The sequence below is a fragment of the Leptidea sinapis genome, chromosome 36 (assembly GCF_905404315.1).
Source record: "Leptidea sinapis chromosome 36, ilLepSina1.1, whole genome shotgun sequence".
NCBI classification, from domain to species: Eukaryota; Metazoa; Arthropoda; class Insecta; order Lepidoptera; family Pieridae; genus Leptidea; species Leptidea sinapis.
The window spans coordinates 3,171,816-3,186,693 of record NC_066300.1 but is presented as its reverse complement, the minus strand read 5'-3'; the positions used below and the strand labels follow the sequence as shown (position 1 = coordinate 3,186,693).

Here is a 14,878-nt window from a genome sequence, read left to right as displayed (position 1 = left end):
GTTACACTTTACATAAACATTAGGCATAGGGCTAATCTTAAGACTATTTGAAATCACCTTTCAAATTTTACATAATTATGACTACATAACTCCTACAGAAACTATTTACAAATAAACGAAACTATTGAACCTTACTCAACTTTACAACTACAACACATGCATACTTATATATAAGATAACTCATAGACTCATTCACTCAAATACAACATTCACAACAAAACACAATATTACTAGTATTAGAACCAACTATGGTAAAATAATATAACATTTGCAGGAGCACAGCTATACAATAAGCTTCCGAAAACTGTTAGAGAAGCGACTTCAGTCAACATCTTCAAAAAAAGGCTGCTATATCATTTACAAAGCAATGAACAAAAACATCTTATCATAATATCAATAAACTATATATCTTGTAACTTGGACCACCGCCTTAAAAACTGGAAAGCAGCAATGAGCAAATTCGCCTCTCAATCACTGATTTATGTTCTCATGTAAGTGACGACGTCTTAATGAGAAATTAAAGTTCTTTTAACAACACCTTCACAAAATAGACCTTTCCTATAAGGTAATGTCTCGCCGTAGCTACTGCTTATATAATTTTAGTATAAACCTCTTAACAATATCCGAGAATCCTCAGATTAAATAATTATAAAATGCCAAATACTTTTAGCAGGGCTAACAAAAAATTTCAGATTATTTTGATCTGGTTGATATTATAAATACTTGGGATTAAGATTAATCACAAAAATGAAACAATTTTTTTGGAAAATACAAGCATTTTATTTGATTTTATTCGAGACAGAAGAGCAGTGCCTTGGTAGAACCAAATAGAATATATACAAAAATACTCAACTAACTGTATTATAAGACTCTAAATACAATGACTTATTGCTAACCTAATTGAAGTTTATACTTCGAATGTCGACAAGCCGAGATGAGATAAACTTTTGGTACCGCATAGCAGTATCTAAATACTAAACTTAACTACGCGAGTGTGCGTTTGTTCATTTATATAATTGATTCGTTTGTCCGTTTGTCAAATATGTTAGTTTCACACTCAAATACAAATAAATGACCGGTGTCTCTTGTATATCTGCAGTATCGTATGAAACGTTGCAAATTACATTTTTGAAACCCAATTTCAATTCACCGTGTTTGTGACATGTTATGATATTATAACCGGGTCACAGGATTCGATTTGTGTTGTTGGACAGTTTTAGTTAGCGAAAAATCCAATTTAAGTTTCAATAGTTCAGTGATATTAGCAATCAAGGTAGCGGGTATGAATTTGTTTTGAATATACTTATTGGCAAGTCTTTAAGAAGGCTGAGGTGGTTTTATTCCTAATTAATATAAATATTCACGAAAGTTTTATCTACTGCTGATGATGATGATTTTAAAAGACCTAGTCTTTATAAGAGCTATTATTATTATTAAGCGTGTGCTTATATTATACTCAAGTGTGAGTCATTACTGATAACTAATAAATAAATATTTGCCGTGTAACGCGAGTAGGTTCAATTTTATTTTTTGAAAAAATAATTTATGTTGCATTTTCACATTACCATAAACATTAATGGTTTTTTATTTTATTACATTTATTCGAAAAGAGCTTGTCAATTATTCGTTAAAGATAGTAAAATAGTTTTATAATACTCTAAAAATAGTTTCATAATATTTACCAGTGGGAGGCTCCTTTGCACAGGATGCCGTCTAGATTATGGGTACCACAACGGTGCCTAATTCTGTCGTGAAGCAGTAATGTGTAAGCATTACTGTGTTTCGGTCTGAAGGGCGCCGTAGCTAGCGAAATTACTGGGCAAATGAGACTTAATATCATATGTCTCAAGGTGACAAGCGCAGTTGTATTAACGCTCAGAATTTTTGGGTCTTTCACGAATCTTGAGCGGCAATGTATTGTAATGAGCAGGGCGTATCAATTACCATCAGCTACGGCTCGTCTCGTCCCATATTTTCATAAAAAAAATACCTGGGGAGTAAAATGATTTGATTTTAATACTATCGCATATAAAATAGTATTTGCTCCCTTGGTAAACCATCCACTAATAAGTATTCGGTGTTTGTAAAAAGTGGGCAGTAAATTTTTGTAATTTTCTTTGAGACTACTTTCGCGCATTAAGTAGTGTTTGCCAACTAGGACAAAGCCTTTGATATTACTGGACCGTTTAAAAGCTTTAATGGTTCGTAGCATACACAATAAAAGTTGTTTGTCGTTTCGAAGTCAATTCATGAGTATGTACATTTGAATTCAATAGATTATTTATAAGGTTAGCTACTTAGTTTATATTATTATAATCAGTATAATAAAAATGATTTAAGTTTTCTTTAGTGTTAATTCCGCCAATATTTGTTTTTTAAAACAAAATCTGGCATGAGTCTCATGCCAGATTTTGGCGAGACAACACGTCCTGAGGATGCCTCCTGTAGAGGCGAAACACGTGTCGAATTGTTTTAAAAAATAAATATTGGCGGAATTAACACTAAAGAAAATTTAAATCATTTTTATAATTATGGATTTCCGCAAAGTAACGCCTAATTCAATAATTTTTTTTAATACTGATTACAGTATTGTTAAAATTATATATATGACAAGGAAAGAACCTCTGCATTGTTTTTAAAAGGAGTGATGTCAATACTGTTGACATCACAATTGCTATCTTACTGAAGATCACTCATTGGTTCTTCCAAAGAAAACTACACGAGTAAGTATTTTTTTACTTACCGTACCGTACGACAGCCCGAGCACGACCGACTCTAGTGTCGACCGTGCGGCTGTATTTATAGGACCCGGCGCACGTGCTACTCTACGTGTTTTGAAATGGCCGTATTATTATGGGGCTCGGTGCACGTGCACGTGTTTTCAATTCATGTTGTTTTCACAATAATTTCACATCACAATGTAATTGAAGGATAAATTATGAACTAATTCTAACTAAAATTAGTTAAACTGAATTATTCTCGTTTTTATAATATGTGTGTTGTAGTATTTGCGCCGATATATATAATAATATACTATAATACTGACACACTCTTAAACAAATTATCTTGCCCCAAACTAGACATTGCCTGTACTATGGATTCAAGACAATTAGATATTTAATACAATATACTTACTTAAATATACATCATCTAATATATAAAATTCTCATGTCGCGGTGTTTGTAGTTAAACTCCTTCGAAACGGCTTGACCGATTCTCATGAAATTTTCAGTGCATATTGGGTAGGTCTGAGAATTGGACGTCATCCATTTTTCATCCGCCTAAATGTTAAGGATGGTCCAAGCCAAAATTTATTTTTTATTTTTTTTTTAAACTTGTTTGTATAAGTCAGCATTAAAAAATACATACAACTTCAAATTTTCACCCATCTACGATCAACAGTTACTTTTGTATCGCGATTTTAATATCAGCAGTACAACGTTTGCTGGGTCAGCTAGTAAATACATATAAACATCTATGACTCGGAAACAAACATTCATAATCATCATATAAATTGATTGCACCTACCGGGATTCGAACCTGGTACCTCTAGCATAGTAGGCAGAGTCTCTAACCACTAGGCTATGAGGTTCGTCATGTATGTTTCATTGAATTAACTGATTACTATTTAATAACATATATTTTGAGGATAACTTTTCCGTTCACCCTTTCGATATATCTTGAGCATACTCTGGACCTATTTGGTCAATTATGGAGCTCTACACATGACTGTGATAGTCGCAATACGACTATAGCAAACGTAATTTGGATGTATGGCGTTCCTCCACAGTGCGGTTTTCAAGGAACTTTCTCCCACGTACAACCAAGCCGTAGAATGAGATTCCTTATACGGTGTTTCCAAGACGATACAACATGAGTTCTTCAAGAGCGCGTACACCTTTCTAAAAAGCCAGCAAAGCTCCTCTGTTTCCTGTTGTGAATGTGCACTGCGGTGATCACTTACCATTAGGTGACCCGTAAGCTCGTTTGACCTCTTCCTCTTCTATAAAAAAACATAAACCTCTTATATTATAAATTAATGTTCTAATAACTTGTATAAGCTTTTAACTTGTTCTAATGAGCTCAAATACATCATTAAAACTGATGCAAACTAAAATTTATCTTCCGCGAAATTCCTTTATGATTTACAATCTAGTGAATTTTACCCACAAGTGTAACTATTCAGCGTAGCACTATAATGGCGACATTAAATGAACACAAGGGTAGACCTTTCTTTTTTTTTAATGAAAATAAGGGAAGAGACGAGCAGGACGTTCTGCTGCTGGCAATTGATAACGCCCTGCCCTGCCCATTACAATGCAGTGCCGCTCAGGATTATTGAAGAACCCAAAAGATGCTGCCGCCCAGGCAGTACAACTGCGCTCGCCACCTTGGGACATAAGTTGTCAAGTCTCATTTGCCCAGTAATTTCACTAGCTACAGCGCCCTTCAGACCGAAACGCAGTAATGCTTACACATTACTGCTTCACGGCACCCATAATCTAGCCGTCCGATGCAAAGGAGCCTCACACTGGTATTTATATGTATTTTATTGAATTGAATATTTCTTATGATTACAGTTAAGTAGCTCACCCGCATGTTTATTTAATGACGCCATTTTAGCACTACCATGTATGATAAAATTAATGTGTTGCTTGCGCAGGCGTCACGAGTCGTCAGGTAGCTCCAAGCGTCCGCGGCCTTGTCAGAGCGTGGTTCAGGTGGACGACCAGGGTCGGCTGCGACGCTGCCTGGTGCCGCATTCCGTGCCCTCCCCGCATACCAAGCCCGACATCCTCAACCCCAAGCATGGTATTACTCCTATAACTGAAATTTTGAACGGTAATATTATTTGCGTTGCGTTTTGCGTAATCTATATGACGGAGTAAGGTCGGTCACATTGGATCCTGATGGTTGTCCATTTTTGTGGGTGTTGATCACGATAGTAAGTAAGACACAGTGTTACAAACACTGAGTATCATTATTAGCAACGAACGTTACAATCGTAATGATAGGTACACTTCACAAAGCCTCATGATTATCTAATAAGGACGTGGTGTTCGATAGTTCTACCCTGACTGCCCACTCGGCGCTCGCTCCCCACTCGCACTCGCACCACACCCCGATTACACCCGAGCAAAATACGAATACCAAATCATCTTCGTACTCGCTTCTTGACTCGACGCTCTTGACTACGATATTTATAAGCACAAAAACGGCGTCGGAAATTTTATTCCTCAGTAACCACAACAGGTACAGACAGACCAGACCCATAATATATCGTTAGAAAGGTCTTGAGTTTGAGTTTCTAGGTAGTTGGGATCAAAAGCTATTCAGATTCAAACATTCCCCATAGAGTTACATTGAAAATGAGATTTCTTCACAAGAACTTTTAACAACTACTGCATATGCTTAACCAGGCATGCAAACATGGGATAGGAAACACGCGAAGGACGAGCAGGTCGTCACTAGTAAATAATGAACCGTAACCATATGTAATGAGAAAGCTCATGGTCGCTCAGAGGGCACTGGAGAGGGCTATGCTCGGAGTTTACCTGTGAGATCGAATCAGAAATGTGGACAACCAAAGTCACCGACATAGCCCAAATGATTGTGAAACTGAGGTGGCAGTGAGTAGGCCACATAGTTCGACGGATAGATGGCCGGTGGGAAAGAAAAATTCTCAAATGGCGACCACGTACCGGAAGACCCCACCAGATGGACCGATGATCTGGTCTAGATCACTGGAATACGTTGGATGAGGGCGGCGCAGGACCGATCGTCGTGGAGATCTTTGGGGGAGGACTTTGTCCTCCAGTGGACACGCACGTAAAATTGTAACTGCAACCTGAAAGACCAGTGAAGCCAACTTTCTTCTAAGACTAGGAGATTATCTCGGGTTCTGATAACTACAATTTTATTGAGTGATACAGTTGCCCGTTTATAAATCTTTTGACATAAATTATATAAATTTTTATGTAGCTACCTGTGATCAAGTAATTCTTCTCTTCATTAAAAGATTTAACATCATTTGTTCTTGATATAAATACCCCAAATATAGCACATGTCTAAAACTAAAGCTTTAATATGATAAAAATTCCCTATCAAGAACAATATAACTTCAGTCTCCGCTGCCGGGTAATGACTTCAGCGCTCACAGCTTCACTAATATACACAATAAAGATTAAGCTTGATTTTCTTCTTGCATGTTCTATTGAATATTGAATCATTTCACTGTAGAGTAATTAGATCTTAGCTGGACTGATTCACATGTCCTATAGTCCATAGTTCTTATATAGATCTTAAATTATGAAAGCCGTATTCAAATCTATAGTAATTTCACGATTATTGTTGAGCAGAAGGTGATCCCCCGCGAGTAGTGCTGGAGTCGGATGACAGCAAGGTGTACAACGTCAAGGAGGTGACAGGTGCTGGCGATAGCACCACCTACATGTCACCCGCAAATGAAGATGAAATGGTAACGAATATGATATTAGGATTGTAATCAAATTATAAAAGGCATTTATAATTTAAAAAGTTATTCCATTCGAAAACTTTTTTACGTCAACTAACTCATTACCTCAAGATACTTCTCTTATATGTATCTATCTTGTATATATGTATCTTGAGGCTCAGAAAGATACATAAAATCCACAACAGAACCATCAGGAAAAAAACAAACCTTACAGATGTCCTTGAACATGCATTAAAAATGGCAATGGGCAGGACATGTGGCTAGGGTCCGAGACCAAAGATGGACTCTAAATACCGAGGCAGACCCATAACGAGAACCGCAGAGCAGCTCGAATTGTCGGGGACACAGTGCTCTGTGAACGGCTGGATCACTTGGCGTTGCGTAGAGACGTCGCTTCATTGTGTGTCTTCTACCGCATTTATCACGGGGAGTGTTCCGAAGAGCTGTTTAACCTGATTCCTGCCGCCGAATTCCACCTTCGCACGACACGCCACAAGTTAGGATATCATCCTCACCATCTGGATGTGTGGCGGTCCTCCACAGTGCGGTTTTCAAGGAGCTTTCTTCCACGTACTACAAAGCTGTGGAATGAGCTTCCTTGTGCGGTGTTTCCGGGACGATACGACATGGGTACCTTCTTTAACTCCTCTAACTCCTACCTTCCTTAAAGGCCGGCAACGCTCTTGTGATTTCTCTGGTGTTGCAAGAGAATGTGGGCGGCGGTGATCACTTAACAACAGGTGACCCGTACGCTCGTTTGTCCTCCTATTCCAAAAAAAAATAAAAAATAATTATGAGATGAAATGATGACCTTCTTAAAGTGGCAGGTAAAAACTGGCTAGAGAAATAAAAAAATAGAGAGTTGTGGAAAAAGATGGAGGAGGCATATACCCGGATGGGGTCAAGATTATAGTTTAAGTAATAACATTAGTTTAAGTTATATTTTTAAGTTACTAACACATAAAAATATGTAATCTATAGCTCTTGAATACATATGTTATTATTATTAAATCATTACCACCAATTAAAATACAAGTTTAGCACCAAGGGAGAAGAAAAGCTACAAAATATTCCCTCCCAGTATTGATTTTATAATTAATTGTTTAAATACTGTGTAATTGTTATTGCCATAAAATATTCATTCCTCAGATATTTCACTGTTGAATAGTAAGATTTACAGAAGACATTTTAGTGTAACATTAAAATGGTAGTATAACATTAAAATCGTATTGGACTTCGTTGGACTTTTTGTCTCAAGTAGATGTGTGACATTGTTTAATTTAGAAATTAACATTGACTATTGCTTCTCAATATAATTATTCTTGATAATGTAATCTATGTTCATAGGCGCATAAGTGAATTTGCTAGAAATTGTCATAACCATAATGTTAACACCAGGAACAGACATAAACTTATAATACCTACTACTCGGCTAAGTCGAGTTAGCAAGTCTTTTGTGGGGCGATGTATATTCTTTTACAACAAGATCTCAGAAAATGTTTAAACAAAAGTATTACGTTATTCAAAAGAATTGTTAAAAAACGTTAGTGTGGTAAAGGTTACTATAACATAAATGACTTTTGTAACAATACCACATATTGGGAGTGGACGCCCTCAGGTTATTTTATTATAAGTTTAATTGTACAATATTACTTAAACATACTACGTAAACATATTTTTTTGATGAAAAAAAGCCCGCTGAGTTTGTTGCGCCCATTCTTCTCAGGTCTGAGGCATTCGTTTTGGAATGGGTGGTATTTTTTGACTTTCAATAAGTGATGTCACATCCTATATTGAATAAAAATATATGAATTTGAATATTGTACTCACTTTTTGTTACAGATGCCGCAGAGATAACGGTTACCAGCGCACACTACGTGGTTTGTGTAAATATTTCATCAAATATCTCACGTGAACGCCCGTACTGTAGAAACTCCCAACTGAACTAAATCTTAATTACTGTGATTATAATCTTTGTATGAAACACACTCAACGTAAAAGCGTAAATAACTAAAAATACTTTAGAAAATCCGTTTTATTAGATTAAGATGATCATAAAAGATGAATTCTATAGGACAAGCTGACATCAGCTAGTATGTAGACCTCGTGAAATTCTCAAAGGTGAAAGTTAAAGGGAGATGAAAAGTAAATAATTTTCATGAAGATACAAAGTTTGAATCAGATTTGGATCTAGCAGATAACCGTTGCAACTCCGAAACTGAACAGTATTTTCTAACTGATAAATTTCAGTTTCTACTAGTTCGAGAGAGTAGTGTAGTACAATTACGAAGCATATTCAGAAAATTTAATGTTATAATATCACGCTGGTAAATTTGCTGATGTTAAAATAGTAAAACGTGAACTGTAAAACAGTCCGTCTGTTGATAACGTTTCATTGCCAATGTACATAAGTGATTTTTATATGCCAAATTTATATTTGTTTTGTTACGGCTCAAACTAAATTCTCTGATTACAAATGGTTGCTATGACATGTGCTATAATTGATTGTGTTATTTATGATGGTAATACAATATCCTGTCCATTACTACGCAGTGGTGCCCAGGATTCTTGAAACACCCAAATACCGAGTGACATCGCAATTGCGTTGGTCACTTTGAGACTTTTATTTCACCAGGACACCACGGTGGCGCAACCAGTCGCCACTACCAACAATATGTTTGGTAAAAGCATTTATTTTCTCATAATTGATTCGTTTAGAATTCTTTTTGATGTAATTTCCAATATACTTGACACTACTACCGCTTCGGAAGCAAATGGCGCAATGAGAGGAAGAAACGGCACAAGAAACTCTCCCAGCATTCTTTTTTTGTGCTCTTTTTAATAAAAATATACAATATTGTACTGTCATTGCTATTGCTATAAAATAATCATAAGCTAGTCCCAGGCTGTCCGATCGCTTAGATATTCAGCTGTGGAGTAGTAGAATTGACGACAGAGCAATTTTTTAATAAAACATTTAAATTTATTTATAGATAATACCTGAGCAGTGGCTGCGACTTAATTATAAAAGTTTATACATTTAAGCTTAAGAACATCACGGTGTTGCGACTGGTTGCTCCACTGTGGTGTCCCGGTGAAATATAGGCCTTAAGATGTTAAGTTGGCATCTCACTAACCCAGTAATTTCACTAGCTACGTTGCCCTTTCAACCTAAACACAATAACCCTTGTACCGTAATTATTGACGGCAGATAAAGATGCCGTTATTTTACATGTGGTAATAATCTGCAATGGTGATTTTACTGGTCTATCTGCAGCTCTGACTATTGTATAATTATTAGTAGTCGAACCTCCTAAGTTATATGTACATATGACAATGTACATTTCGAATTGCCAATCTATATATATATATAGATATATTATATATAGTATAAGTGAAATTAGAATTTCTTCCATATCATAGGTAATGTGCTCATATCAAAATGTTAGTTATTAAAATTGTGAACTTTTATCGAAAATTGAAAACATTTCGCAGTTTGTTTCCATTGAGCATTTTAAAATGTTCAGCTTTCATTTACATCACGTAGTTATAATTGATTTGGACTGACTTAGCCTTAATTCAGTATATTGTTCAATGATTTTGCAAATTAATACATTACCGTCTTTAAAATGTTCTCTCAAAGCTGAGTTGGAAACGAGCTCGAAAAATTGTCATAGTTGGTTGATTTGTAATAATTTACGGCTATACTTCTGTGAAATTTAATAAGTTTATATTATAGCATATGATTGAATTTATTTGTTTCAATGAGCTTTACAAACGATTCGTCGGTGTTGGTACCGACTAGTTTCAGACCGTTTGGGGTACCTTTATCAGTGACTAGTAAATTCGCGATAACATCTCGTTGCGCACTACCAATTTGGGCTCGTAGTACACGACTTGACAGGGTGGGGGACGCGGGGTGTGATAACGCACACGGAGACTAAAGTTAAAAATTTTACCATGGTACCAACGCCGATGAAAAATAAAGTCAATAATGTCTCACGAAAGTGTTAATAACTTAACATAATGTATATCTTGCTGTACTAACACACTTACATATTTTTGCACTAGATTACTGTTAAATTATTTAAAATACTAAGAACTGAAAAAACATCAGTAGGTCCATCTACACTCATTTTTACTGCTTTAACAATCTCACTATTTTCTTTACTGTCAGACTATTGTATCTATATTGTGGTTGGTATATACTGTTTATATGTTAAGTAGTTGTAGCCAAACTAAAGAACCACTGAGTCAGCCAAGGAGCTTGTCTCAACCGACGACGAGTACGCTTGAGGACTTCATAGCTCAATGTCCCATTGTTGTACCTTCCTTTATGCCATTCTTCTGTTCACCAAACAGTTGCATCAGCAAATATTGTAAACATAATGTTTGTTTGTAAAGTGTTGTCGCTTATAATGTTGAGAGCTATATTTTGTTGAATTTCGTTGATTATGAGGGTAAAGTTTTCTAAATGTAAATGTCATACAATTTGTTTCTAATGTATATTAATTAAATATAAGAAAGTTAATAAATGCTAATGTTTTCTAATTGTTGTTTTACTAAATATTATACAAATTAAGTTAATATACCAAAATTTTTGGACAGTTACGCCCCGGCGTCTACTAACTACGCCAATGATAAAGCCACATGTCACATAATTTTAATCTAGGTATGTTTTTGTTTAACTCTCGGTTTTTGTCTCGATTATTAGGGTTGAACGTTTTATAAACTGTAAAATAGATACTGTAGATATTATATGTTATTTATACAAATATATTTTTATTACTTTTAGGGGGGTTTGTCCGAGCCTTTCTAACATACCATACCGTAAATACCCAAGTATTGAATCGCATTTTCACAAATGATACATAGCACTTTATAATACATCTACGAGGTAGATTCGAAGTTATATAAATTGTATAAAAAAATCCAGTTTATATTAATGTAAGATAAAAAAGTAAAAACAAACTCTGCATGAAGTTTAAACTGTTATAATCTGCACATCATAATTTTATAAATAATACTAAACTGTCTTAAAATAGAGAATAGTACATTGGAAGAAATGAAACATATTTTGTATAATGGTTGCCACTGAAAACAAATTAATGTAGACCAATATATGTGAGTATTTCTTTTTATAAAGTATGGAAATGATGGTAGAATGAATTTCACATTTAATAATTTTCAATATACTAGAAACAAATACTACAAAACTAAGAATATACTATCGTATAGGCGATCTGACACCCCTTTTTGAATTGTCAATGTGGGCGTTAGCTAGTGGTTTAATAATATTCAAAATGCTAAGCAGCCTAGTGAAACTCTCTAAGAAAAAAGCGATTCACTCGATTGTATGAAACGTGCAGTCATTGATAGATTGACAGATGACGGCTATAATCTATATATCTATATATATAAAAGTGAATTGCTGTTCGTTAGTCTCGCTAAAACTCGAGAACGGCTACACCGATTTGGCTAATTTTGGTCTTGAATTATTCGTGGAAGTACAGGGAAGGTGAATAAATAGGAAAATGCTCGGAATTAAATAAAAACAACAATTTTGATTTCCTTTAATGTGTCGTCGTTCAGAAATCAAATAAAAATAATATTTTAAAAAGAATAACTAATTAGAATTTTATATCTTTCTATCTTTCTTAGGAGGTAAAAAATAAAATTCCTTAAAACACTGGTAATCACTTTAAAAAGATTCCTTTTACTTGTTTCAAGTTTATTTTATACAAAAATTTAGGTCTTTTATTGAGGCATTGAGGCAGTATGAAGTCTGCCGGGTCTCCTAGTCTTGTATAAAACGGAGATCCACTATGTTTTAAGCAACTGTTTTACCATATATCACTGGACTGGCGGCTGCTAAAGTGCATTTGTGCCTTTTTGATATTTGCCATTTTGGCGCTGTTGGCCATGTAGCGAGAGTCTGCGGTACTGAAACTAGCGATGACAACCTCAGCAAACATCGATAGATGGTGGGAAACTAATAACAAAAACAAAAATTTGTACTTTATTACGTTAATATTGAAGTATAAATAACACGGAAAACGAACGAAATTAATTCAAAATGCAAAAATACTTCAGAGTATTGTACTTTCAAATTAGTTCTCTGGACGCTTGCGAGTGGCGCTTCAAATAGGCACAAATAATTTGCTGTCAAACATACGGAACAGCCTGTCCAGTGATATACAGGTCAGTGAAGTATTTGCTTTCAAACTTAGACACATTTCAAATTTATGTCAAATCACGGCACGTTTCATAGTAAACTAAATTTCATTTTTTACTCAGGCAGTCCATCCTCTTTGATACTCAGAAGCTAATGCCATGCGTGGCTGACTGCTAACGAATTGTCAACCATAGTCGGTTACTATAACATTAGATCTCCTTTCCATTTCAATCTTGCTATATTTCTGTTAGAGATCTAGTCGCTATTATATTATTAGTCTATGGCTTCATCAACATCAACAAAAACAAAGCTTGTTTCATTTTTGAATATAGAATGAAAATCAAGACCCAGCAGTCGTTTTGGGTGGAGATACTAGTTTTTTATAACCACCATTTAGCGCATATTTATTTCTTTAATTTACGCGGACCATGTCGTGTATATTGTAGCGAGTAATTGATTCAGTGTCTCTGGGGCATGCTTCAATTATAACCCGGACATAACCAATAGTTCCACAACGACCGCGAACAATCAACATTGTACCGTGCTACAATCAATAATATTCAGTCACAAAATATAATCTATATCACAAATAACTACTAGTAGATGATTATTTATCGAAATATTTATTATATTACAAAATTCATTTTGTCAAAAGTTAAAAAAAAATAATAAATATAGCCGATTTCCGGTTGACACCCGTTATTTATATCTCGACAATAAACCACGATAATGCACAAAAATATAAGCCGTATACTTTAAAAACTTGACGATACTCATTATCACTTATTTTATAAAAAAAAATATTGCTTGGCACGGAAACAAATATAGCTGGCGGTTTTTATTTATTACTATCTGACCCGACAGTCGTTGGTCTGTTCATAATAAATAAAATACTGGTTCTTATGAATTTGTCAATATTTTATAATTGCAGCAGCAGAACTGTCAAACCGTGCTTCAATAAATTCTTTCATAGAAAATATGTCCATACAAAACAAATATTGGAAATAAAAATATATTATGAGTTCCAAATCGAAACAAAAACTATCCTATCTCTCAAGTTGGACTAAACTGCACTCCATGAAGTAATCCCCATTAAAATCCGTTCATTAGCTTAGGAGTTCACTGGGAACAAACATCAGGACCCTGGATGTATATATATATTAAGATTATATATATTTTGTTCTAGCACATTCCATGTACCTTAAAAATTTCCGAATTGTTCGAGCCACCCTCGAGTTTTCCGCTTAGCAACATTTATTTATATTTATATAGATTAATTACATGTCGTTGAATACGAAAGGAGTCCATTTTTTATGTGAAATAGTGGCGAGACCAATAAAAAATTCTCCTCGTCCTGTGAAACGGAGCCTAAACTGAACTGGTACTCCTAAAGCCCTTATTGGCGGATGTATACCACCAAGGTACACTTATTGTCAAAATATGAGTAAAACTCGTAATTATAAAAATATTAATGTATTTTATTTCAAAGTTCGCAGAGAAAGATGAGCAAATGAAACGTGAAATTTCTCTTAAACACCTAAGCCCTAACATTAACAGCAGTGCAGTTTTACTTTTTAGATGTTAAGTGCATTTTTAAATTAATCGTAGTGGGCCATCTCAAGTGTACAGCCGCGCAACCACAAGACCCCACGCTCGTATTGCACATCACATTAATGATAAGTTTACAGCACGATCTACTCCAAAACACAGAATTGCCACAGTTTAAAACATTTTCAGTAAGAAAATAAGTTAAATAATTGAAAATGAAAAAATATTTTTATTTTTATAATGTTTTATCTGATATTTATTTATAATTATTTAACGTAACGTATGTACTTATATACATAATATATACACATAATATATATATACTTAATATTATGTGGCGCTTCCTGACTTTGATACAAACATTTCTACATGAATGTAATGATTAATGATAATTCTCATTCAGGAATTGATTGTCAGGAATAACTGCTGCCTTAGTTATTTTGTAAACGTAACCAGCTTTTCTTTTTTCAATTCATCCAGACCCATTGGCAGTGGAGTAACTAACTTTAAAACTCAAGCGAGATAGCATAATCGAATAGGACTTAAATTAAATGGAAGAAAGGTCGATGGACCCCTCTTCCGACAAATACCTAGACGTCCAACACATCTGCTCATAGTTTGGGGACTGATTGCAGATATAATAGGAAAAAAAACAGCTTTTGAAAATGTAGAGTTCCTTA

The 14,878-nt window shown here is 34.8% G+C and overlaps 1 protein-coding gene across 1 annotated transcript in view; it reads left to right on the top strand.

The window, feature by feature from the left end:
• Positions 1 to 9,824, top strand: part of LOC126975557 (immunoglobulin superfamily member 21-like) — a 187,650-nt gene extending 177,826 nt beyond the window's left edge. Inside the window, exons 15-17 of the mRNA XM_050823487.1 lie at positions 4,664 to 4,812; positions 6,360 to 6,478; positions 8,318 to 9,824. Coding sequence (XP_050679444.1) covers positions 4,664 to 4,812; positions 6,360 to 6,478; positions 8,318 to 8,332 — 283 coding nt within the window. The 3' untranslated portion in view covers positions 8,333 to 9,824. The remainder of the gene's footprint in view (positions 1 to 4,663; positions 4,813 to 6,359; positions 6,479 to 8,317) is intronic.
• Positions 9,825 to 14,878: the final 5,054 nt, after the last annotated feature.